General features: G+C 32.4%; 1 protein-coding gene across 3 annotated transcripts; it reads right to left on the bottom strand.

The window, feature by feature from the left end:
- LOC128165326 (uncharacterized) lies at positions 1–26,973 on the bottom strand. 3 transcript variants are annotated; one of them, XM_052829744.1, is made up of 24 exons: positions 26,854–26,870; positions 20,137–20,197; positions 19,794–19,904; positions 17,440–17,589; positions 17,138–17,347; positions 15,033–16,517; positions 14,813–14,921; positions 14,667–14,725; positions 13,885–14,105; positions 13,680–13,767; positions 11,726–11,799; positions 11,468–11,504; positions 11,000–11,100; positions 10,798–10,914; positions 10,461–10,606; positions 5,999–6,134; positions 5,729–5,878; positions 5,467–5,566; positions 4,895–4,959; positions 4,643–4,771; positions 2,894–3,019; positions 2,655–2,809; positions 2,297–2,432; positions 1–2,102 (listed from the first exon to the last, which is right to left on the bottom strand). In XM_052829744.1, the coding sequence occupies exons 2-24, from the start codon at positions 20,195–20,197 to the stop codon at positions 2,040–2,042; spliced, it is 4,029 nt and encodes a 1,342-aa protein (XP_052685704.1). In that variant the 5' UTR covers positions 26,854–26,870; the 3' UTR covers positions 1–2,039. The 3 variants fall into 3 exon arrangements, 2 of the variants coding, with proteins under 2 accessions (XP_052685704.1, XP_052685702.1); XM_052829742.1 differs by lacking the exon at positions 1–2,102 and having other exon boundaries at positions 2,111–2,432; positions 26,854–26,873; XR_008241046.1 differs by lacking the exons at positions 1–2,102; positions 2,297–2,432; positions 2,655–2,809; positions 4,895–4,959 and having other exon boundaries at positions 26,854–26,973.
- Between the last annotated feature and the right edge of the window lie 725 nt (positions 26,974–27,698).

Below are 27,698 nucleotides of genomic sequence, written 5' to 3'. Positions count from 1 at the left end.
GGAATTTAATATGTTGTTTATTGAATAAATAACAATCTGTATAAAATGTATAAAAATGTGAAAAAAAAGATGACGGGGAATTTTCAGCAAATATTTCATAAATATAACGCAAAATATGATTATCATTTTCAGAAATGTTTGATTTTGGTTTAAATCTAGCGGTTCGCACAGTTAAGTTAAAGAAAAGAAGGACTATGTGCGGTATTATGCATTTTTTGCCCCTAGAATCAAAGTTTTAGAAAGAGCTTTAAAAATAAGGTGAAAGATAGTTAAAATCATAATGGAAATAAAGGTGTGAAAGGTTATCACCACAGTGACGTCATAATGTAGAAATGACGTCATGAAGATTGCATTATTCTGATAAATTGATGTTCTGTAGCAAATTATGGGTGTTTTCCGATGGTTTTTCGACTTGGAAACATCGAGCGCAGGCTTGCTTAAGTACCATGTTTTAGTACAATGTGTATAACTATCTGAAGAAAATCATATATAAAATCATACTCGAGCAGACCTGCGCCGAATGCTAAATAAAGAGCAAAAATGAGAATATTTTATTTTCATTTGTTTGCAAATTTGCGGGAATTAGGTCATTTTTGGTGACGTCATAGATAAACAGCGAATGAGCAATAATGACTAAAATCAAAATTAAAGTTATAGGCATCCTTTATACAATGATTTGTGAAGATTTTATTTTTATACGATACTATTTAAAAATTGGTTGAAATCGGGGGCAGATATTTGACCATACCGCACATAAGTCCTTCAATGCTTATCAAAAATGAATCAAATCAAGTTAATAATATTATGAATGATGGTAATAAAGCAGTGATAAATATAATAATAAAAAATAATACAATAATGAGAGCAGACACATTATTTCACCGGGTTGTAAAAGTTATTTCACATTCAAATTATGTAAAAAAAAAAATAAAAAATAAAAAAATAAACATTATCCACCAGCATCCTTATTTGTTTAACTGGTTTTTTTCATAGTTAAGATAATCCCGACATACATGTACTACTCAGTAAAATCCAAGTATGAGTTATCCATCTTCATGCATATGAAGCTGATTTTGCAGCGACTTGCAAACTTTGCTGCATGATCATAATATCGCAAAAAACATTGTATGTAATATGATCTGTAGTTTAAGGACTTTATTTTTTTTAAGTGTCAGAAATTTAAATTTTTTTCAACTTAAAGTACATTTGATATATGGAAAAAAATAAAATTTAGTTTATCTTTACGAAGAAAAATTAAAACTATTAATGTGTATTGGATATTAACAACAATTATTGTCTCAGATTATTCATTTCTTACAAGACTCCTTAATAGAGAACTATTATAATTCTTTATTTGTTGTTGTTAAATTGGCATGCTAAGGAAATATTTCGAATGCATATGACATAACTAAGCATTATGATAGAAAGTTACCGGTATTGTGAGAACACATTTACAATCAACACAGGTTTATCAAAATGTAATAATATCACTTAGTTTTGATTATCCTTTTGTTATTGATATTATATCCCAACAACGTCAGACGTCCTTAGTACTCTCGTGGCCGTGAGACGTTCATGGTCACGAGTGGACTATGAACCCCTGGAGTTGTAAGGATGACAATATTTATATATATTAATTAAATTAATTTTCTGGATTAATTTTATATGGCTCTGAGAAGAGTATTGTCCAGCTAAAATCCTATGCAAGATAAACTTTAATATCTTTAAGTAACTACAGAAATAATGATAAATGAAAAACGACACCTATTATACATTGTCAAGTAAGTAGAAAACAAAAATAAACATGTTATAAATATATAAATTTATCACTGTTTTGCAGTTTTAGCTGAACACGTATATGTGAGACAAACTAAATAAGTGACATAATATTAAACAAAATTCAACATTATAATAATAATACAAAAATCTCAAGACTCAAAACAAGCCATAAACGTAAGAAACCTCAAAAAGTGTGGTAAACATTTATTGTATGTAACTTTTTTTATGCTATATAATAAGAAAAAAGAAAAATATGATGACTAAACTTTGTTTCCAGACTCAAGATATTTCTTTATAAAGTCGTAAATATAATCCAGCTGTTCCTGAAAATGCATTATTATGAAACATAAAAAGATAATTTTGAAATTAAAAAAAAAAGTATACTTTTCAGTAGAATCGGCTTCTAAAAACAATTGCTTAAAATTATAAGCATGAGATATTTACGGTAAATATTAACATCCGATTGCATCATTACGATTACATGTATGTTAAGCATGAAATATAACCATTCAATTACCAAACACGGAATGATCTGTGGACGCCGGTGGCGTACATTCAGCACTGTTTGTAGAATGTCCACAGAACCAGAGAGTTGTAATTGTTCTACTAGATTAGCCAACACACAGAATAACCCACTTCTTTGAGCTCCATCCCTGGGATATAAGTACATCGTTAGTTAACGTACATTTCGTCTTACATAAGTCAAAGGGGATGCAAATCATATCATTATGACACATACATGTAGCAATTGTCTTTATTGTCAAAAAATAAAACACGAAAACTATATCAATTTTCATTATTATTATTTTGAATTTCAATGAGAGTAAAGAGATAAAGAGAGGTTAGTCTTTGGATGACAAATTGGAATAAAATACCTGCACACAACAACCACTGGATTTTCCATTTGTTCTCTACGTCGGTTTAGAATCGTCTCGACGAGAGAAATCATTGGTTGTAAATCGTTAGGAACAACATGGCTACCTTTCCAGAAGCGTCCTCGATACAGCTTCACATGTCTTGAGACTAAGGCCTTAAAAGAAATTTACCTTACATATTTTTTTTTATCAAGATCTAAATAAAAAGAATTGTGATTTTTATATAACAAAAAATATACGTGATCATCCTGAAAGTGGCAGGCCAACAGTTCAAAGTTGCCGAATGTGGTTTTTTCTTGCGGGTTCAGTTCAAACGAATTTTGAATAAACGTTTCATCTTTACTCTGACAACGATTTCCAAAGACCTAAATAAAATTTATAAGATTTAAATACATCTTGAATTACAAAATTTATTTCATTTCTTTCAAAAACATTGTATAAATTCATTTACAATTTTCTACACAATTGAATTAATGTATCAATTTTTATTAGCCGGGCTCTGCTGAAAACAGAGTCCTGCCTGTAGGCAGGCAAATCACCAATGTTACTATAAATAGCACAACTTCAAAAGTAAACAAAACAAAGTAAAAGCCTTCCCTATACCAAATAGTTACACATGGAGCCACGTTTTGTAAAAAGTGTTGGCATTCTGCTTCTTTTTTTTTTAATTTCGAGAGAATTGTTTATAATTTTTTTGGTTATTAACAACTTATTAGTAACGTGTTTTAAAAACAAGACTATGCATTTTGGACAGTCATATACAATGCGCATAAATTTCTATGAACAACATGTACCTTGCTGTGCGTTGAAGAAATGGGGATTGAAAATATAACGCTTATTGCAAAATTCAAGGCAGCAACTGTTGAACTTTTTTCTACTAGACAGACATATTTTTGTTTATAGCCGCTTACAAAATTGGGTCGCTCTCTGAGAGAGAGAGAGAGAGAGAGAGAGAGAGAGAGAGAGAGAGAGAGAGAGAGAGATTTTGATTTTAAGTTTTTACTACACAATATGCATAAAGACACACCAAAAGAGCCTGGATTTCAGTACTTCAGTACTTTGATGAATATTAATAGTTTACTTAATTTGTATCAATACTTAATTAATTTTTCGTTCACGTTCATCTAAACAGTTAAAGTTAACTAGTATGTTAAAGAATTGTAACTATCTGTGAAATTGATGGTCTAATAAAATGACTACTGTTATTGGTAATAAAAAGTGTCATTAATAGAAATTAAACAATTTGATTATTTAAATCTTGCTTAAGAGTCCCAGTTAGCAAAAAGATAGCTAAAGACAAGGTAGCTTAGATTTTATATAGAGAATAAATCCATAGAAAACAATAACAAGTTTTAATGCATATGTTCATTCATTACCTAGAGATATCATAGAGGTATAAACATCCGATACATCAATGGGAACGGATTCTAACCATGCATACATGCATAGATGTCATCTACATAAACAGTATGTAAGAATAGTATCATAAACATAAACAATAAAATAACATTCCAGGATAAGGTTGATCAAAGAATACATAAAAAATCATGCATAGAATGCATATACAGCGATATCTTGGGAAAAGAAAATGTAGAAAGTGATTTGCTTGTCATAAAAACATGTACATGTATAATTATATTATGGAATCACTGACCGACAGCTCCTCGGCAGCTGCCGGGTACTAGCAGTTCCGGTGGAGCTGCCCGCGTTATGTATATATATATGGGTGAAAGCGTTAATGAAAAACGGTAGCTCGAGAGTCAGAGTTAGAAAGTGACCTGATATGTGTTTGTGTAAATCGTTAATATGTACGAACGGAATAAATTTGTAAAAAGATAATTGGACTTTTATTTAACGATACAAAAGAAGGAAATTAACGAAGAATTAAAATTTATAGACAATTATGGAAAATCAAGACCGCACGCTTGGTCGCGCTACAAAATAAGTTAAAAAATAGAGTGAAACTAAACAAATAAATGTTTACTTACCTCGTCAGCGTCATTATCTAATTGCACGATGGTAAGGACTTCGTGGTCAGCCATCATTGAAAAGAAATCATCAACAGTTTCTGGTAATGGCGTATGAGTAATTATGTAAGCAAAGTTTTGCTGAGCGCTCTACAAAGTCCGAAATATAGCCAATATAAACGCTAGTATTTTTCGATTTTCTAACACAATTGCAATTAATTTAATATGAGTGGCAAAGATATTATAACAATTTGTTAAAAAATTGGTGCTTACTGGGAGCGAAATGGCATTTATGTAGTCACCGTCTCGTCTATTAATATATATTCTAAAATTGTCATCTAAAATATATCAAATAAACACTGTTAAAAGACTATCAAAAATAGAAAGTATATAGGGATTGTGCATTGCAGAAGACATGAAAATATCCTGATAATAACGTTGAAAAATTTAGCATGGTGTTTTGAGTAATTCCGAATGGAGAAATGATGTAAACATTTCCCATTATAAATCTCTGTACGAAATGTGTTATCGTTTATGTTAATTTATCTGGGTAAAATTAGATGAAGTGTCAATGAAGAAATCTTGGATTCCCACCTCCCTTATTATATCGATTTCAATTGTATGTCTTTAAAAGGTTTGTGTAATTTCGTAAAAATTCGTCGAAAAGTGAGAAAGGTAGTGACCTGGACAGACTATTAATTAAAAAGTGTCACTTTTTCCACTTTTTTTAATTATAATCATGATCGATTTTTTCTATAATTCGAAGTATAAAAAGGGCAGCTGATATTGTTTAGGGAAATAACCCTTTGCAAACGATAGTTAGATGTTGATTGGAAATACTTTACCTGCTAGGATGTTACTGTGCCTGTTTTTATGTCTGTTATTCACAGCCTTTGCAGTTTGATACCGATTCTCATCTATGTCTGGAGCCAACTTCTCAATCAACTTTGAAAATGACAAAATAATTCATTCATGAAAAAATTTCCCCGAGATCAGCTGCAAAGAATTTATGCAATGCAAATTCTAAATTTTTCTACTTAAACCTCAAATCACTGAAAGCTTGATTAATAATCAGATGGAAAAAGTTTTGTTTGGCTTAAACTTTACATTAAATTCCTCTTCAATGAACGTTGTTTCTGTGGACTGATTTATGCGTTTCATCTGACTGTAATATGTCATGAATTCTTTTTCCTGTATTCCACTCTCTTTTCCAGTTAGTTCTTTTGTTACAGCACCGTACAGGTAGTTATACTGCTCCTAAGAAGATGTAAGAAATACATATCTTTAGATATTTCTATAGTATCTTTTCTCTCTCTCTTTCTCTCTCTCGTTCTATTAAAGTGCCTGAAAGATCCGTAGTGAGAATGGGTTCCTTACCACGGTCTGTACGAGATGTGTTCTTTGGTACCTCAAGTTGGTTACACAACTGACAACATCCACACTCCCTTCCTTTTGTCCTTGGTTAATTAAGACGTCGAGGGCAATGAATGTTCCTGTTCTGCCAATACCAGCACTAAAACAGAAAAATATCTTACATTAAGTTAAAAAAATTAAACAAATATTAACTGGATACAGGTTTTTAAAAAAAAATTAAGCAATCTACAGTATCACCTTGCTTCAATCATAAAATGATGAACAGAAGAAAACAATAAGGCCTTCCAATATCTTTCATTTCTTAATCATCGGTTTTTTTAACTACAGTTACAACACTATTTGATCAATAGGTAGTCATTTTTAAATTTGAATGTTTAAAACAAATGTGAATACCAAGTTATTTTATGATGGCAACAATCTACTATTATTTGATCATTATTAAAGTTTTAACTATGACTAGAATTATAGCTACGACAATGCGACAGCAATTTCTTAAAATTTATAAATAAGCTTGTATTTCGCGGTTGGGTCGTGTAGGTTTAGTTAGAGTCATAACATGGAGGAAGTTTTTCATAAAATATACACAAATAGTGAAATAAACATTCAAAACATAAAATTAATTTCTTCACACCCCCCCTTTTTTTTTTTATCGAAATAACTACTTGCAGTGGCGTAGTCACATCGGGCTATGACATGTATTTGGATCATATTTTAGTTTGAAACATTGTGTGTTGATTTGTGACGACAAGCGGTCAAAAAAAGAGAAATGTCTATTATTGCATTATTCTCACTTATTATTTTAATGCATATGAAAAGAATACCCGGGAATGGGGTAGAGAGTGAAGACCATTCAACCCAGGGGAGGTGTACTCTCTTTCATGGTCTTTGTCCATGTACTCCCTATTGGAAAAATCTTTGAGAAAGGGGTTGTTTAAAGGGTCTGGTTGTAGCAAAACTTGTAATATCTTCGTTTTCAAGGTTTGTTTATATTACTCGATCAGCATGTGCGAGCACAGGTTAAATCTATTTACATTGTATCCAATGATTCATTCACAAGCCCTTTCATATTTTATCATAATGTTGTGTATCTAGCGGTAAAAATATACCTTGAAATTTAACTTATCATCTAGCTTCGATGGAGATGATTCAAGTTTTTATTGACCCAACATTCTGTTGTGACAATCTTAGTATAAATACGTACTTAAAATTATATAAAAAAGCCCATACAAGGCTTCAAAAACAGACAGACAATGTCATTAGATTAAACATTTTTGTAGGAAAAGCATTAATGGACGAGACAGCAAGCATATTCTATACCAGTTGCTGTCAGATATTTACAAATTGGATACACTTTTGTGTGCAGTGTTAAGCAAGTATAATTTATGTAACCTGTAAGTGCTAAAAAAAATCATTTTAACTCCATCTTGTTCATAATCATTTTTCTGAAATCGTTACCCCCCCTACCCCCCCCCCCCCCCCCCCCAAAGTGATGGTGATATCCCATTTTGGGGGAAATCTACAGTCGCGTGCAATAAATGAGTTCGCAAAAATGGCCATCGCAACATCCTTTTTTCTGAAAAGAAAGTAAAGCCTATTTGTTTACGATAACGAGAATTTAAAAATCTTCCGATGATTCTCCGACTTTTTATTTTGCCTTCGCCGATGTTAATTTTGGAGTTATTCTCCTTTGGTAAACATTTATCGTCTGCAAACCAACATGGCACTGAACCGGAGAAAAAATATTGGAAGGCAGAAACAAGTCGTCATACAGATGTCAGATGTTGGATTTTACATGTATAAAACTGGAAAGATGATCGGAATAAACAGCAAAAACTGCGAGGTAAAGTTTTTAAATACTGAAGACCGGAGTAATGCTAAAATCGTAACTCGAAGTGAAAGTTGTTGAAAAAGGACACCGCGAGATGATTGAATACTTAGAGTCCCCGGAAATAACAAAACACATGCTTTTAAGAATCGAAAAGCTTGTAATGAATTACTGTAGGATCAGAGTCTAATGTGTTGAATAAAACCATAATAAGACTGCTTCTTAACGGCCATTGTTCGTCACTTTACACATCGCTGATAGTTTGTTAAAAAAAGATAACACGCATTCTATGTCCAATTCGACGGTAAAGGAACAGAGTATCAACACATATTTTGCAATACATAACGTTCAGATATTTATATCATTAAAACATAACAAAAATATTGATAACACTAGTATAAAGGTCAACAATTTTCGTGATCTAGGTAGAGTTGTTGTTGATATTTCGAGTAGTCTCGCTTTATATTCAATACAAAGCCTGTGCATCGCTAAACAAAGGAAATATATATGTCGAGTCATTTTTAGCTCACCTGATTTAAAAGCTCGTGAGCTCTTCTGATCACATGTTGTCTGTCGTCTGTCTGTCCGTAAGCTTTTCACATTTTCGATATCTTCTCAAGAACTACTTGTCCAATTTTAACCAAACTTGACACAAAGCACCCATAGGCAACGAGAATTCAAAGTTGTGAAAATTAAGGACCAAGTCCTTTTTCAAGGGGAGTTAATTAGGGATTATTGAATTTTTTTTGACATTTTCAAAGAAGAACCATTGGGCCAAGAACTTGTGTGGAAGCATCTTCAGGTAGTGTAGATTCAAAGTTGTGAAAATCCTGACCTCCGGGGGTAGGATGGGGCCACAATGGGGTGGAGTCGAGTTTTTACATAGGAATATATAGAGTAAATCTTTAAAAATCTTCTTCTTAGAAACTAATTAGCCTGGTGATTCTTTAAATTTGCTGGGATTTTGGCTCCTTGGCGATTCTTGGGCCTCACAAGGGGTTCAGATTTTGATGTAGGTTTATATCACATATATAAACAATTGCTTGGAATTTTCTTTTAAGAATTGCAATGCTTAACATGTGTTATGACTATAAAATCATCCTGTTAGAAAAGGGGCTAATGATTATAAAAATAGGAATATCAAGAGGGGGGGGGGGGGGGGAATAGATTTATTTTCATTTACAGGGTATACAGGATCTACATGTATTATACTACATTGTCCAGATAGTTTGTGTTATGACTCCATAAAGCTATTTTTAAGAGTCATCATACCCACTGTTCCTCAGGTAAGCGGTGTGGCCCTTGGGCCTCTTGTTACCTTGTTGTTAGATATAATTCAGATGATGACGAGACCAGAGTAAACTCATTTATGGTCAACTTTAAAACATTTTCCCGGTGTTGGGGGTGTTACAAATGAGGAAAAGCTGCTATAAAAAAAACCTGGTTTATTCTTAACATGCAATTATTTTACACAAAAACCTCACTGATGAGTTAAAAGTAAATGTTCCCTATCTATTTAACGTCACACTGGGTATCAAACTAAGAAATTTTTCATCGTTGATCAGATTGACCGAGAATTATTAAATATCGTTAGTGCAAATAGTTATTGTTTTGTAACAAATAATATACTAAATAACATTTTATCAATCAAATATATCTCGTATAATTTTATTTATTAACGTAGCTTATGGGCTGTTTAAAAGTTATTATCAACAGATGCTTTTTTTACGGCATAAAAACAGAATGTTATGATAATAATGTGCACAAGATACATGTAAGTTACATCTACCAATTCCAGCTTTTAAAACAGTCGTTATTGATTTATAAAGTATTTTATTGAGAATTTATTATAAAAGTTCGTTATAGTGTGAGAAACCGAACACAAAATATTTCTCAGAATGACATTTCATACAATACGATGATGTAGAGTGCAAATTGACAATTATTGATGATCACACGGACAGAGTTTAACCCATCATATTTGAGGAAATTTGCAAGTTTCAGTGGTTTAATTGGCACCTTATGCAAATGAGTAGATATCCTGTTTCATACACGCGCGGTTGTTGAAAATGTATTAGTTACTATTAATTATCTTTCAGTTTCATGTGTAAAGAAAAGCCCCTATCAAGGAAACTCACGGCAGTGTAAAAATACCCATACTTTTTTACGAAATCCGATTGCTAGAAGAGTTAGAATAGACAAATTATTTCAGAAGTGTTTTTAAGTAACTTTTGCACAACTTTCATGTTCGAGGATGTCACAAGTACTTCACAGCTGTTTAGGTTATGATAAGTATCATATACAATTGACGTATACATGTTACAAGCTGGCTCGGAAAAAGGAAAAAGGAAAAACACTCATGTTTCTCTTTCCGTATCGTGCAAACTTTTTTTTTCAGCTGAGTAGAGCGTGATATCACAGGGAAGCTTTGTTAGTGTCAGATTTATATCTGACTCTAAATTTAGTATTTCAAACTAATATAGTTGTAATCATAATGATGTTCAGACAGAAATAAATTTTTGAGTTAAAAACAAAATCACAGAATCAAAATGAAAATTTCAGCAACTTTTAAAAATCAGCTAAACGGGGACCCTTTCCTTTTTTCTCTTTATGCACAAAAGTATTGATAGCTACATGTACCTGCAGTGTACAACAATAGGACTTGTTATGTCTGCCTTGCGTCTGATTTTTCTCCTGAAATCTAGTATAGAATTGACAGAACTAGGCACACCTTTATCTGGCCAGGCAGTAAAATGAAACTGCTTAACGGTCCGAACTTCATTTTCCTGTTGGAAAATAAACATGTTAAGTTGAGAGAGAGAGAGAGAGAGAGAGAGAGAGAGAGAGAGAGAGAGAGAGAGAGAGAGAGAGATTTGTCTTTATTTGTGAAAAGTGAAACTCTATTTCTTTTTTAAATCTCAAAGAACTGTTATTACATTTTATGTATATTAAATTTCATTTTAATCTATATTCTTACCAATGTAATTTGGAAGCGACGCACTTTGTAACAAGAAGAGGAATCCGAGGATAATGTCTTCACTTGTATGTCTCCATACATCGTTTCAGTAGTTGGCCAGTACTTTCTACACTTTTTCTTAAAAAAAAAATGACTATATTAATGTTCATAATAAGGAACATATAGACACCAGTTATTGCGTTTGGGATATGAATGTACTTACGACACCATTCTCTTCCAAATTAGTCAGGACAACAATTGTATTAACGTTCTCATTCCAAACCATTCTCCAAAAATCCGTAACTGTTTCATCAGTAAATGGACCTGTCAGTTAGAAATGAGGTCCATATATATATATATATATATATATATATATATATATATATATATATATATATATATATACACGCACTGACAGAACCACAATAAAACCGGGACTACGATTTTCAATATTAAAACAGTTCTTTATAAATTGAGGTTCTGATACCCAAGGGAATACATATTTTTTGGAAAATGTGCCAGTGTGACATCGGTTAACCTAAACTATTTATTTATAGAGGAACGAAATACACTTATAAGCATGTTGATTGATTCTTAACAAAACAAATAAGTAAACACTAAGATCAAACAACAAATATCCCATTATGCATTGTATGAAAATGAAATAAATTTTATTCAAACATAAACTTGCCTTGAGATGCTATATATTCTTTAAGGGCTTCAAATCCCTGAAAATATATTTTTTTGTCTCTAACACATTGTACATGTATATCTATTCGTTGTCGATAATGAATACATACATGTATTTGTACCATGTTGTACAAAATCAACTCATAAAAATTATACAAAGTATTATTTTTAAGATAAATGTATTCTAAAATTGTATCTTATTATAAAAATTGAATACACCTACTTTTACAATAGTATTGAAGAAATAAATCATACTTACATTTATGTAACTAGCATTGATATAGCTGTTGTTACATTTTTCACCTGGTGGAAGCATAACTCTGTTTGCGTCATCTGTTAAACAGAATTAAAATAAAACGGTTAACCTAATGTTAGAAAAAGTCGTCTACTCGTGCAGAAAATCCATGGATATACATGTATGGGGTAATATTATAAAAAAATGTTAAAAATAAGAAATACTAGACTTTGACCCGTGCGTGCACAAGTTGATATATTGCATATGATATCGGACATTCACGAAATAGATACATCGACACACCGTATTGTTGACATTCACATAACCAAGCTTTAAGCCTACAATACTGCTATTAATTTCACTACACTCTGCTCAGTTAGAATAATCTAATTGTGTCTCGAGACAGGCTTTCACCACAGTTACAAACGTAAAATGCCTCTCATATACCCGTTATGTAGCAAAAAATTGCAGAATCGCTCCGAAACGATTTTGGAGAAAATTATCGAAGCTGCATTGCAAATAACAGTCAAATTCATAACAAACCATTCCGAGGCTGTAAATACCTTTCATCTAATAATTTAATTCATATTGTTGACATTCGGAACTCTTGGAATATAGCAAATTTTCAATGAAAATATAAACGTATTGTATTATCGTTTCTGAGTATCCATGCAAATGTGATATTGTGGAAAAGCCTCCCGTGATTTAGCGTGAATGTAATGCACATGCGCAAGATTGTAAAATCCAAAAAATCCAGATGATTTCCGGATTTTTCTAAGGAATTTTCATTGATTAATAATTAGCGAAGCTTGATTGAGAAAAAAATAAAAACAAATTGGTAATCTTCAAGTACTAATAATGTTCAAAATATAAAAAAACAAAAGTCAGTACTCTTCCGATTTCACAGTATTAAGCCCAAAAATTCTATTATTAAGTCTATTATTTTAAAATAATACAGATTTAGTATAGATGTTTAATAGGGCTGATTGGTCCCGGCCATTGTTAGATTGTATTGATGTCCTTTAGAGGAAGAGATCTGTATAAAGATATACATACTCAAAAATAAAACCTAAAACTATACAATTATTCTTCACTACAGAACAGTTTATAGCTTAACAAATCTTCTCTGAAAATTTTAGGCAGAACTGATGGTTAATTTGCTAACCATCCGGTCTCCTCAATCAGGATATTTTCGGAAAAACAATTGATATTTATTGAAACAGAACACAAATGACGTTTTAAGTGAAATCTTTTTCGATCAGACTCTAGTTTTAATCTTTGTCTACCGACTCTCTTCATAAATAAACGAGACATAGCCTTCTTAAATATTGAAACAACTTGTAAATCAGTTTTACTACTCTGTTTACTTTTCATTATACAGTAAAACACGCTTATAGTAAACACACTTACAATAAACTGATGCTTATAGTGAAGTGATTTTCATTCCTGCTGGGCTTTAAACATGCGGCTATAACGAATTACGCTTAAAACGAAGCAAAATCGCCCGTCTCTAGCACTTCGTTATAAGCGTGTTTAACTGTATAAGCATAGTTTCTAGTACCTCTACTTGAAATTTTAATAGTTGAAAAAACGGTGTGCATCTTATCTCTGTAGTTCTCAATGTTTATTTGAGAGGTTTTAAAAACTGTTAATCATACAAAGTAATGACGACCTAAACTACAGCGTCAAGAAAGAATTCGAAGCTCCTTGTATGGTGATACAATGCATATTTTTCTGCTTTTTAGAATGATATTGGTTCAAGTATTTTGAAGTTAATAATTAAGATAAAACTTTCAGCCTATAATAGATGTTATATCAATAAAAATTAATTTAATTTAAGCGCATATCTTAATTAAATAAGGTTACTCTCATCTTACCGCACAAAAAAGTACAAGGCATTATTTATTTTACATTTGCTTCTATTAATCTTTGTAACAATATATTGTAAAAGAAAACTATAATGAACAACAGTACTTACAGGGGTATACGTATTTGTATCTATTTCTTTTTTTGTTTTCAGATTTCTTGGCTTCCTTACACTTCAAAAGTAGTCCTGTTGGCTGATTCTGAATTAAAAAAAACCTTTTCAGGAAATACCGTAATACTTGCAAAATAAAGAATAATAGACATTTGTATTACATCAGTTGTTACAATCGCTAACTGCATACACAATTTCAATGAACCTTAAATTCTGTATTTATTGAATCGTTTGCTGTATTTTGCAACTTGTATTCCCACAGACGTTGTACAGAAATGCGTGTCATGGTCACATTTACGTAGTTATGACTTTCAAACTCATCTATGTCGGTGTTGTTAGAGTTTTCATCAGGATCTATTTCTTCAAGAAGTGCCTGCGATCCACGAGTGTTATAAACAGATATCCCAGCATTTTCATAACAGTGTCCTTCAGTATTAAAAAAAATGCAGGTTTTAGAAAATGTAGTCAGTGTGTAATCAGAGACATAAATAACAGAGATTGGCAAGTGATCAAAATATCACGGTCCCTATTGTAAAGTATTCCCAGTTTAAATCAGTATATCTTTCAAATAAACATTTATATCGAATAATAAACAGCGAAAACCTATTACCAAAACATTAAAAATATTATATATTCTTGAGTTTATGTCATATAAACAATATTAAAAGAGGAGTTTTAGGAGGCAGTTGCCTACCCGTCGTCCGAGATTTCGCCGATGTTTTATTGCTGGCTAATATACTTTTTATATAATAATCTTATTTTTCAATTTTTTGTTTTAAAATTGTCTAAAACCTATGCCTATTTTTCATAAAAACAGTATACTTTGGGTTTAAAATCATTTTCTCGGTTTACTAAAAAGTTGCTCTCAAAGTAAGGTTGGTCCCGTAACATTTTTCAACAACAAACACCCTAATAGCGGAGTTGCCAATCTCTGTTATTTATGTCTCTGGTGTAATTTAATTGTTAAGTTGTGTTTTCGTTTTTTACCTGTTCTTTTTAGAAGTGGTTGTATTGTGTGTTGGACTATCAAACTTTTTCTGTTTTTCCTAAATCAAATCAGCATTGATAAAATATCTTCAACAATACACATATAATTAACGAAGTTAAAATATCATGAATGTGATGACAAGTACCATTTTTGCTTCAATTGTCCAACTATCAAGCAAAACACTGAACTTAATATTACAATCATTAAAAGAATTGGAACGACGGAAGCTATCAATGTATGTGTAGTTGATGGCACTGAAATATAAATTTAAATGAATTAGAATTAAAATGCTATATTGATCTCAGTAGAGTAAATAAATAATCATTTTCTCACGATAAAAGTATAACACAAAAAATGGTACGTACGTTGATTATTACAATTACTGCCATCAGGATCGTTTTCTTCAACACTACCATTATTATGAGTCCTTCCGGTTTTACACTGTGTGCAAGTTGAATAATTTTCACATTTTTTACAATTTTTAGGACACATTTGACACGATTCCCCAAAATATCCATCTTCACATTGCAAACACATTGTTAAATTGTGACAAGTCTTACAATGTTCCAAACAATTTTGGTCACATCTGACGCCATATCTACCGTCTTCACATCCCTCTTTACAATACCCTGTCATGTCACATGTCTTATTTATACAGGCTGTGTTACATGTTGAGTTGCAAGTCTTGCCATGGTAAAAATTGTTTTTACACTCCAAGCATTCTTCATCTGACATACAAGAAGAGCAATTTTCAGGACATTCGAAACAATTTGTCTCCATCAGGTACCATCTATCGCTGCAATGTCGACAAACCGGAACATTTTCTATCAAATCACATTGCCCACAGTTTCGAATAGCGCGGCCACATTTATAATCACATTGTGCACCATACCATCCATCTTTACAACCAAACGTACATGACTGATTGCTAATACATGTTGAATTCATACAATTACTGTTACAGTGTTCTGAACAGTTCAGTCCATACCAACCAGCTTTACAGCTTGGACAGTTCCCCGTGCTCTGATCACAAATTTTGTTCGAGGCACAATTATTACTACATTGCCGAGTGCATTTATTCCCATAATATCCAGCAGGACACTCATTGCACATACCTGATTCAATATCACAGGACCCATTTTCACCACAACCGGTGGGACATTTTAACTCACATTTAACACCAAACCATTTATCAACACATCGTTTGCATTCGTAACCGTTTTGACTGCAAATCTCACAGTGTTCCGGACAGCTTTTATCACATTTTTCTCCCATATAACCTATCTTACAATTTTCACAATAACCAGTGCCTCTTTTACAAACCCCTGCTTCACAATTTTCAGGACATGTTTGATTACAATAAGTACCATATTTATTGTTAGCACAGGTTCCACATATGCCTTCTTTATTACACTGACCGTTGCAATCACCCAAACAATTCAGGTTGCAAAAGTCGCCATATGTTCCATTATGACATGCCAGGCAAGTTCCTTTTTCTTGATGACACTCATTATTTAAACACTTTGATGGACACGTCAATGAACAATTTGACAAATAGAATCCTGATTTACATGAACATATTCCCGATTTCTTGTTACAAATATTTTGACACCCAAAAGAACATTCTTTGTCACATTTCACTCCATAATATCCAAGAACACAATCATTACAATCGCCTGTGGTAGAATTACACGTATTTTTATCACAAAACGAAGGACATGTCTGATTACAAGAGTTTCCCCAGCGACCGCTAATACAAATACAGTCACCAGTATTTTTATCACACTGTTTGTTACATCCGTCTGGGCAAATTTTACTGCAATTTTCCCCGAAAGTGCCATTTGAACATTCTACGATTGGAATGAATAACAACTGTATATATTATATTGCAGGGTAAACAAAACACACGATAAATTTCTTGAAATATCAGCGATATTTAGGCTCGGGTCGAAAACGTTAAGAAGGTTCGGTAATCCTCGCCCTAGCTTTGTCACGTTTTCTTACCCTCGTCCAAATATAGCTTATATTTCATATTCAAGTTTTTACTTTACATTAAAATGGTCGATTTATCTTCGAAATGACGTACTAAATTGAATTGCGCAAGGTCACAATAACCGCTTGACACAACGTTGCAACACCGTTTAATGTTTGGAAAAAATCAATTCGGGTCATATCAGGGGCTGTCTCAAAAGCTCATAATATAAATCTGACTGTATGAGATAAATAGAACATCAATAATTGTGCTTTATCCAACTCGTTAAAATGTTATATTCGCTCGGCAAGCCTCGCGAATATATACACCATTTCAACTTGTTGGATAAAGCAAAATATAGATATCCTCTATTTTTATCTCATGAGTGATATCCGCCGTATATTGAGATAAACATGTGATAATAAATCAAAACGGTATTAGGGATCGTATAGTTTATCATCAATATAACGAAAAAATTATTAGAAGTTGTGAACATACCGAACCGCTCAATTTCAAACACTTGTAGAGTTGTTTCTAAGGGACTCGAGGCAACAATTTCAATGTATTTTCCATGAAGTGGTCGGTTACATGTCACTGTAACAGTTCTCTCGGTACTAACATCGCTGTGTGTGAATTTGTCGCAAATCTCCGATTCAAGAAATTTATATGGAATTTGCTGTACAGAAACTGTGTAGTTTATCCCATATTCTACCAAAATATGTAAATTACATTTACTTAATAAGATGTGAGGAGGTATCTAATAAAATTCACTTTAGTATAAATACTTTATGCATACCTACCTAGCAAAAGGGTTATGTCTAGTTGATCAATTTTTGCAGAAGTATTAAATTGAAATAGAATATATGGGTCATGACCTTTGAATATTTTGGAAGTTTTTGAATCACCGTCAAAGAGTTCATCCATTGCAAGTAATTGAAAGAAAGTGTTCGCTGAAAGAAAACGTAATATTTTATAAAATATGTTGTACATTTTCGTACGGTGGAAGTGCCAAATGAAAAAAATAAAATTATTGGCTCGGACGAATTAGGATATGTTCGGACGAATAAACTATTTGTTCGGACAAATAAGTTATTTGTTCGGACGAATTAAGATTTGTTCAGACAAATTAGGATTTGTTCGGACGAATTAGCTATTTTTTCGGACGAATACATTATGTTTGTATATAAAAACAGAATTTTTTGAGTAATTTACAAGACTATCTGATCTGGCAATATTGAAGAGGATGAAGGGGGAGAGGGTCTGTGATCAAGACACCCCGAGCCTTTCCTTGAATGTTGTTATTCCTTCAAATGATAGCACCTACATGTTATACATGCACTAGTCACTGGTATTTTAAGGATGTTTGAATAGGGGCGGCAAAGGCGGTACCCGCCCCAATAATTTTGCCAAAAAATGAATTTGAAAAATTAAGACTGAATCGAAATCTGATAACGGTGATCTATATTCATTGGAGCGGCGATGATAATGGCGATTTTTGTTCAATGGAGAGGCGAAGTGTTAACTTTATTGTTTACACGGTCAAAAATGGGGTAAATATACATGTTTTCTGGCGTATTTTGAGAATCAGCAGTGCATTAGTTACATAGGTTCGACATTGAATAAAAACTGTTCTTCAGCTTTGATGATCAATTACAAGTTGTAACTTAGAAACATATAATATGTACATGTAAGCACACGATTCAAGGAAAACCATTAAAGGATTTTGAACGTCTTTGAATATCAACAGAGATTGATAAGTTGAATCAAATTTACGTGGACATGGTGCTTATACTGTCATACATGCACATGCGCGGATCCAGAAAATGTTTCGGAGGGGGGGGGGGGGTTCTATGGGATATCTATGTTTACCGGGGGGGGGGGGGGGGGCTGGGCCTATTTTGGGTAACTTTACCATGTGAATTTAAAAAAAATTGAATTTTCTAAGGGATACGGTTGATGCACATAAACTTCTTTAATATAAATGTGAGTTGCGTTATCTTGATTAGATACACATATCATGTCGTCAAAGGTAAGAAATAAGGATAAAGTACAACTTTGCTTGGTTTCTTATATAGTGTCATCAAATAAGGGACCCAATGATATATCAAATTCAAGAATAACTTGACACACTGTAGAATAACAACTTAAATCTGTTTCAACCCCCCCCCCCCCCCCCCATTTATTGACCAATTTCGCTGCCACAGTATGAAACATCTTTCTATGCCCCTATATTTATACAAAATCTGTCATATATTGTTGCCAGAATATAAGCTGTAGTCTTAAAATCTGTAAAAATTTTGCATGTCGATAAATATAATGGCGGGAGTAATATTATTTGTTATGGCATAGCGCGAATTGTTTTTTGTTAGTTACAATAATAAAAATATGCGCTGCCTAGAATGGGCATCTCCAGGGGATGTATCTCGAGATCTCAAGGGAAGTGGAGGGGGGGGGGGGGCAAAATTATCTTTAATCCCTCCAAACCCTGACGGGGAAATTTTCCTGGATCTGCGCATGATCTCGTAAACTGATTTAAATTTTTCACATCTGCAAATACATGATTATGAGATTTCTCTCTCTCTCTCTCTCTCTCTCTCTCTCTCTCTCTCTCTCTCTCTCTCTCTCTCTCTCTCTCTCTCTCTTATTTGTTCCAACAAATAGTAAAATAGCAAAGTCCTCTGAACAAATCCGAATTCGTCAGAATAAATAGCTAATTCGTCCGAACAAATAACTTATTTGTCCGAACAATCCTAATTCGTCCGAAAAATACTTAATTTGTCCGAACAAATATTATTTCGTCCGAACAAATCGTAATTCGTCCGAACAAATAACATATTTGTCCGAACAAATAGCTAATTCATCCGAACAAAAAATTTCTTCGTGCGAACAAATCCTAATTCGTCCAAACAAATCTTAATTCGTCCGAACAAATAGCTTATTCGTCCGAACAAATAACTTATTTGTCCGAACAAATAACTTATTTGTCCGAACAAATAACTTATTCATCCGAACAAATAAGATTTATTATTTTCTCATCTGGCCCTTCTACGCCGCCGTGTTTTCGTTGTTAAACGTATACAAATATGTTTAAACCATAATATTTATCACCATATACAATTTTATTGCTTTGATATATCTTATATGCAAACCCTACATTTTTGACAATAATTTGTTGTTGATCCGCTCCATCCAGGTAAACAAGCGGTACATCCGTTAGTACAGTTTTCACAGTGACAGACACATGTACCATTGCTAATACATTGACCTAAATAGAAATTAAAAGCCCAACAATTCAGCCAAAACACTTATTTTGTAAACAAACTCATTTTAAGTAAACATTTCTCAGAAATGTTTTATGAGAAATGTTTTATTTATTTGAAAAAAAATACTGTCTTAATAATATTATTTCTAGCAAAGTCAATTGCATGATTGCTTGTTTATTAAACAATCTTTTAGATATTTAAACACGCGACAAGACCTACCTCAATTGGACTTACCTTGAGTTATATTCAATAAGTTCAACAAATAAAGGACAAATAGCATAACAACGGAATCCATCTGTAATTAATAACATATTTAATTGCTTTACAATCTTTTATTAACATAAACTGATTTTTTTTTCTGTTTTAATGACAAAAAACAACAGTGGTTACTACTGTGTATAAATTGTCTGGCGGTGTTAAGAAGAATAATGACCGATTCGACGTAGAAAAATGACCCTATTGGCTAAGGAAAAATTGTCACTTCAATCAAAATCGGCACATCCTATGTGAAGAAAAATGAACCCTGTTAAATAATAACTCCCTTATTTTGGTTCTTTGGAAACAATTCAAACAAGTTATGTTAATGACAGTTTGTGATGAGAATTTTTTTTATCATTAAATAACCTTACAAAACTTAGTTGATGCTTCTTGTGATATGTTTAACCTTTCCGCAATTATTGTTATGTTTGAGTAAGGTTTTAGGTTCTGTGCACAGTCAAAGTATTTTGATAGTTTATAGCTTTAATAAATTCCTTGTAAACAGTATAAACACGAGCGTTCAGTTCAACGTAGTTTTAAACTAATAGTCACTTCAATAGAGCCAGTCGTTAACCACTGTTGTAAAGATCAGGACGAAAAAAAATATTGAAAAGCAAAATCGGACCGACTTGTATCTGTACCAGTCAGATCAAAATGTCTCAAAATTCATGGAAATAATTGAAGTGATGACAGATACACGATTCGTAATGTTTCCAAAGCTGTTGACATATCGAAGACAATTTACAAAATATTGTTACTCGCGACGAAACATGAATTTACTATTTCGAACAAGTTAGAAAAATTGGAAACAAAACGTGGCTTACTAAACACGGTAGAAAGTCTGTAGTGAGATGTGTGAGATGACGAATTTACCTAAAGATGATTTTTGGGGTAAATATTTTATATATGAGTTTAAAATGTGAAATAATCAAAGTACTGAAAGTACTGAAAAGCGCTAAGTCGGGAAGAAAGTGTTAAAAATATATCGATTGATATTAAAATACATGTAAAGAATCATATTGCTCGTTATTGAGAAAAATGCACTTACTCAGAATTCAGAAATGATGTAGAATTTGGATGTGTCTCAGTTATAGAATGCATAATTCTTTTTAATGATTAATGCATGTTGTCGTGTTACATGAAAACAAAATACTGATGACAGACTTTTTAAAAAATCATAATAAAAGCATTTCGCAATAAATGTAAGCATAAATGGTTATCCATTTGACTGTAAAGTCAAAATTTACAATTTACAGTATAACAATCTGCCTTAAGTCATGTTGAAAAAATGCTTGATTTTAAAATTTTAGCAATTTCTGGAAATCGATATCATTTGTAGTAATTTTATAATGATATTGCTTGTTAGTTTTAAACAGATTTTGCAACTGTTTAGCAGAGCTGCAGAGTGCGTGCTTCTTGTGAAGAAAATAAAGACAGATCTGCCTTGCAGGGAATGCTACTTATTCTTCAAAATATAAGATTTGGTATTTGAACAATATTTCCAGCCCTTTTTTACAATACACCATGCAAAGACCCCTAATGTATTCACATTACCTGATGTTAGAATATCAAAATGGAGTCGCTTCTTTTCATTTAAGCATCAACTAGACGGTCTCTTCTGAGGTATATTTTAGGGTATATCATTGAATTTGATGAAGTCTAGCTCACATCTCATCAGACGTAAAAAGTATCGTGTTTTTAACAAGTTTTATTAAAAGGATGTTGTCATGGACGCCTATGCAGATGTCACAACAGTATTTCACCGTACTAGGTTCACGTCTAAACCTAGCTGAGGCAAAACCATTCCCGAATTCTCCTTCGAATTTGGGCCGTTTCCGCCTGCAACAGGGGCTACCTTTTTATGGATGAAAAAAAATAATGTGTAAGATGTCTGACTATTCACGTTTTGTAACAATGCGAGCTAGGTCATTTTTTGTGATGTGTGTTGTTTTTTATGGGAAGAGGGGTGATAAGTTCTTGGCTTGTTGTCTTGTGCTTTTCAAGCACACGTGTAACTTCGCCGTAAAAAAAACTCTCGTGTCTTGCTTGTGTTTTTGATACTAAATTGGAGAAGAAGTGTTGTTTTAAAAAATATCAAAAATATTTTCGCAGAAGTTTGTTTTGAATTTTTAACTTGTATCTAAAGATGCGCATTTATGGTAGGGATATATAGTAAACTTTAATACTGTAGTGACACCTGCAATACATACAAGGTCTGCCGGAAAGGCCCGAGAAGTTGCCATTGGATGGAGGAACTGTTTTCACCAGCGTAACAAAGGTCGTATTAAAGAAAACCCGTAGCCATGTAATAGGGTACGGGTTCTTTTAGAAAAATTGAACTCAGATAGAAAACTTTTAGTATATTTTCGACGGTATCCAGCAATATTAAATTGGCAAGAAGTTTTATTTCATATATACCAATATAATGGGTATCACATAATAAGCGAATTCATTTAAATATCTAAAAGTTATATTTAATTCATAGCAATGTTGAATCTTACACATTTTTACTGTTACTAAGTGTTTTTATTAATGCGTAATTTGTCCATACTGCACATAAATTAAATCATTAATAAAATCATATTTGCAAATTAAATGAGGTAAGCTGGTATCATTTTATAAAGATTATTACATATATTTACTGTAGTATTTCAAGTAACTCGACAGTTTTATTTTTTTCATAAATAATAATCAAATCATTGGTTTTGGATAATTATAAAATTACATATCAATGCAAATTGAAAGAAAAATATTTCTGAAATATTGCATACAGGAAACAAAGCCTAAAATAATGTTTATAAAAAGCAGCACAAATTATCGTGAAAAGGGCCCGGTGTTAATTGAAAAATTTTATATATATAAATTCTACATTTTTATATAAAACATGGTGTTCATAACTGTAACACATTACATTTAAAAACACTCAAAACCTTGATATTGTACAATTATTCCAATTATTACTAAATTCATAAAACAAAATTTAATGCATATAACATCCATTTTTTCTCGAAATAAATCATTATGACATGGCTTTTGGAGCACCCGTATCCGATATAATTATAATAATTACATTTAAATGAAACTTATTGTTAATTTAATACTGGAGGAACAAATGCATCTGCATGCAGGATAACTTGAAGATAATTAAGTTCCCCCTACTGCATAGTTATGATTTTTACAGAGTACGACTTCTCCATGATACGACTTCTCCAGCATCCGCCAGTAGGTGGCGGTATATAGGAAACGCGAAAACGAAAGTGGAAGTAGGTTTAGAAATCTGGCGACAAAAAAGCGCTGCAGCTATGCTTAGCGCTTTAAAAAGCAAATCAAGAATCCACTGGGGATTGAACCCTGCCCGCTGGGACCAATGATTTATCCAGTAAGCCAGGAAGACTTATGTAACATTAGATTTTTTATTACACCAAAGAATCACTGTTGGTTAATCTATAGGAAATTAGGCAAAATCGTCAAATTTAAACATTTATTTGTGTTGTTGCGTAACAAACCTTTAGATCACTTTACTTATATTTTGCTTTCATGCTTTAGTCGATGTAGCACTTATCATTATTTTTTTTTTTAAATTGAAAAGGTGTACTTTCAGATAGTATAAATACGGTAGTTCACCTACTGAGTATACTCCACCAGCCTTAACTCGCCGAATAATTGTTTTTGTACATATTCTACATTTTTTCTCATTTTATATACACTAAATGAACATTTTCCGGAATCGTCCGTTCTTAATTATTTGTGGCTTAATTAATAGAGGTATTAAAAAAAAAATGTGACAAATCGTTTGGTTTTTAAGTATTTCAACGCCAATACCAGGAACAACTGACTATTTTGGTATCGTTAATATAGTTTGCTTCACTTTTGCAACACAATTAGTTCGAGACGATTTTTTTTCTGATTTGCCTTGGTCTGTTCATAGCTACAGTAAAATATGGCTATAGCGAACACGCTTAAAACGAATTGAACAGCGAAGTGATTTTTATTAATCTTGACTTAACATGTTGTAAATTTGACAAATATAACGAATTACGCTGATAACGAAGCAATATCGCCCGTCCATGGCACTTTGTTATTAGCGTGTATTACTGTATTTGATTTTTTAGAGTTGCTCCTTCTGGTTTATCTTTCAATGTGAATTAAATGGTTGAACTAAATTACCCATCAACATTTTTGGAAATAAGCTATTTAATAAAGCAAAGGAAATTAAAATATCGCACAACAGTGGGAAGATTATTAATGATTAAATCATTGATAATACCAAAACTTAACCACTTAACATTAACTATACCAGACCCTAGTGTAGAGTACCTGCAACAGTTTGAGAGAAATTTACAGGTTTTTATGGGGAGGCAAGGTCCATGAGGTAAAAAAACCCATTACAATTCAAGATTTTAGATGATCATGGGAGGTTTAGAATGATAGACTATATGGAATTTGTTTGTGCAATGAAATCAACATTGATACAAATTTTAATCACCTTTAATACAAGTGGGTGAAACTTTTTGAATCAGAACTGGCAGGGGCGGATACAGGATTCGTAGTTGGGGGGGGGGGGGGGGCGTGGATAAAATTTTTGAGGCAGGGGGTCTGGGGGCCGTCTTGAGGCCCCCCGTGGGTCCAGGGCAAAGCCCTTGTGGGGGCCCAGGGGGCGAAGCCCCCTGAAGCTCCTGGGTTTTCGTGTATTTTGAAGGTAAAACCAGGCTCAAAATAGTGGGGTTTTTTCAGTTATGTACACTTTACACAAAAGTATATAACAATTTGACACATATTGTTACTTATACCTAATACATGTATTGGATTAAAAACAAAATATTTTAGGCATTTATGAACTCCCAAAATTAACCAGGTTATCAAAGTTACAACATTCTAATGACGTTACGGTATCAAACCCCCTATTAGCTGTTAGAAATATCTGATGCATCAAATCTTAAATATTTTCAGAAATTTCTGCTTGCATCGCAATATGGAAATGACAGCGCAGTCTACACTTGAAACAAAACTGCTGGGATTTCCAGTCGATTCATGGTCGAAGCCCCAAGTCCAGGGCCCTGGGGAATTTGATGCAGCCACCATTATAAAATTACCAACACTGCTTGTTTTAAAAACAGTTTAATTGGTTTGTTATAAGAACCTGTCAACATGCATTAGGATTAGATGTTTATAGATGTTTATAGAGCAGCAGAATTACAGTCAGCAAAGCACGGCTATTGTATCAATGAGGTGTAATATTGAGTCAGGCATAATTATAAATAAAGTGAAAAACAAAATGCTAACTTTTCTATGTAAAAATCAAATCATCTACAGTCATGCATACTTTGGAAATTTTAGGGGGGGGGGGGGGCGTGCGCCCTCCACGCCCCCCCCCCCTTAAATCCGCCAGTGACTGGGATTAAGAATAAAAACTCTATGGGAAAAAAGGTTAAAATTTTATTACCGATATTTGTAATAATATAAGTAAGAGGTTTTTGAAAGAGGTTCTATTGGATTGGGTTAAAACTGTTTAGTCTTATAGCCAACATAACATAAAAGTGCCTAATGGACCTATATGGTTTAATCCTTACATTAAGAATAATAACACACAAATTTTTATAAAAAGGTATTTCAACAAAGGTAAATTTGTAAGCCTTGAAACTCTCAGAAAATGAAATGCTAAAACCACTTTTTTAAAAAGAATATATTGGTCTGAAAGAGGTCATTCTTGAGAGATTGGAAGCCTCAAATAAGAATAAGGTAAGATTTATTCCAAATTCTATTGGTATTTTATTTTACAAACAAAGCAAGGAATGTAAGTATATGTACTGTGTACTTATCAATAACAAAAAAGAATCAATATGTTCAATAAATAAGTGGACAGATACTGGATTTTTGTATACAGAAAAAGTGAAACTGGTTCAAAAGAAAAATAATTTAAGTAACCATGAAATTATATTTAAAAAACTTGAAGATATTCAATGTATTTAATTTCTCTATTTTGTATTCTTTCCCTAAAATATTTTCTTAACACTTTTATATCATTTAAAAAAAACAACTATAATGTGTCCTTTACACACTAGTAATTATACCTGATATAAAAATATAAACTTAAATCTTGCTTTGCTTAATCAATTATTAAGAACTGCATAAACTGAATTTTGCTGAAAAGTGTTATGAAAACGGGTGTATTCAATTATTATTATATTGGTCAGAAAAAAACCTGTTAAGACATAATAATGTTTTGCCTTTTTATCATACATGTCAGTGATATTATATAAATAAATTCATTGAAAAAATTCTATACCTACAATAACCCCTGGGCAATCTTCTATCAGGATAGTTTTCTTCACAGTGCCAATAGTATTTTTTATTTCTCTTAAAATCATTTTTGACATCAAATTATACCAACTAAATATTGAATTCTTTGCAATATATCTCCCTGTATTTCTTTTTACCTAAAAGTTATGGTCTAGACATGAATGCTGGAAGGGTTCGGACAAAATTATCTGTACAGACAAGCCGAGACATAAACATATACTATGATTTAAAAAAAAAACCCTTTCTTTCCAAGGGTATTATTTCAGTGATTTTAGGTCAAAGGATTTTTACAGTACTGTCGTAAAGAAACATGACCTAAAATTATTTTGCACATCACTAATCTTGGGGAGTCAACCTTGCGCGTAACAGGTACTTGAACAAATAATTGCTTACCTTTGAAGTGCAAGTTACTTTACTGATCTCTCCAAAGTATTGGGTACATGTAAATGTGTAATTGTCAAAATCGACTACCACAACTACTAAAAAAAGTATGAAAAAATCACAAGTTTGCATTAAAGGGAAACCCTTTTAAATGTTTTAAGCATCAACTTCCTATCAAATTCCAAACTTCCTGATCTGGGTTTGCTTAAGGGGGATGTACAACCAACTTTTGTACATGTGGACTAAAATGTAAACACTTCGCATACCGACTTGTTTATGTCAACACCGACAAAAACTGCTGTCAAAAGAAACAAAGGCAATACATGTAAGGTTATACGTGTTATATTTTTTTAAACAAGTACTGAACAATTCCTTTTTATAAACTATCCATACCTATCGAATGAGTACATGTATAAAGAATGTATACCTTACAAGGCACCATTTTTTTGTACATCTGATACCTTAAATTAAAGAGTTGAATATCTAAAAACATGGTCATTAGAGCCACTCTACAGTCATTTGTTGAGAACAAGTTGAATCTTGCTCAATCATGTCATAGCATTGTCTCAAAATAGGTTACCCTATTCTTATCAATTGGTATTTTTAGAAGAAAAAATATCGTCTATAAATAGAATTTCTGTGTCTATGGGGCTACACTGACGTTATTATCTCATTAAAAACAATATGTTTAGAATGTGACAGACATCTCTATACAAGCCACGAGTTTGTTTTTTAGTTCAATATGTATAAATGAAAGTAAAATCATTTATGAATTAGGGTAGGGGTAAAAAAATTGTTTTAAATAAAGAAAAAAGTACAAACATTTTAAATAAATATATCATCAATGTACCTCAACA

Source organism: Crassostrea angulata, chromosome 10 (assembly GCF_025612915.1).
Source record: "Crassostrea angulata isolate pt1a10 chromosome 10, ASM2561291v2, whole genome shotgun sequence".
Classification (NCBI taxonomy): domain Eukaryota; kingdom Metazoa; phylum Mollusca; class Bivalvia; order Ostreida; family Ostreidae; genus Magallana; species Magallana angulata.
This window is presented reverse-complemented; position numbering and strand designations above follow the sequence as displayed.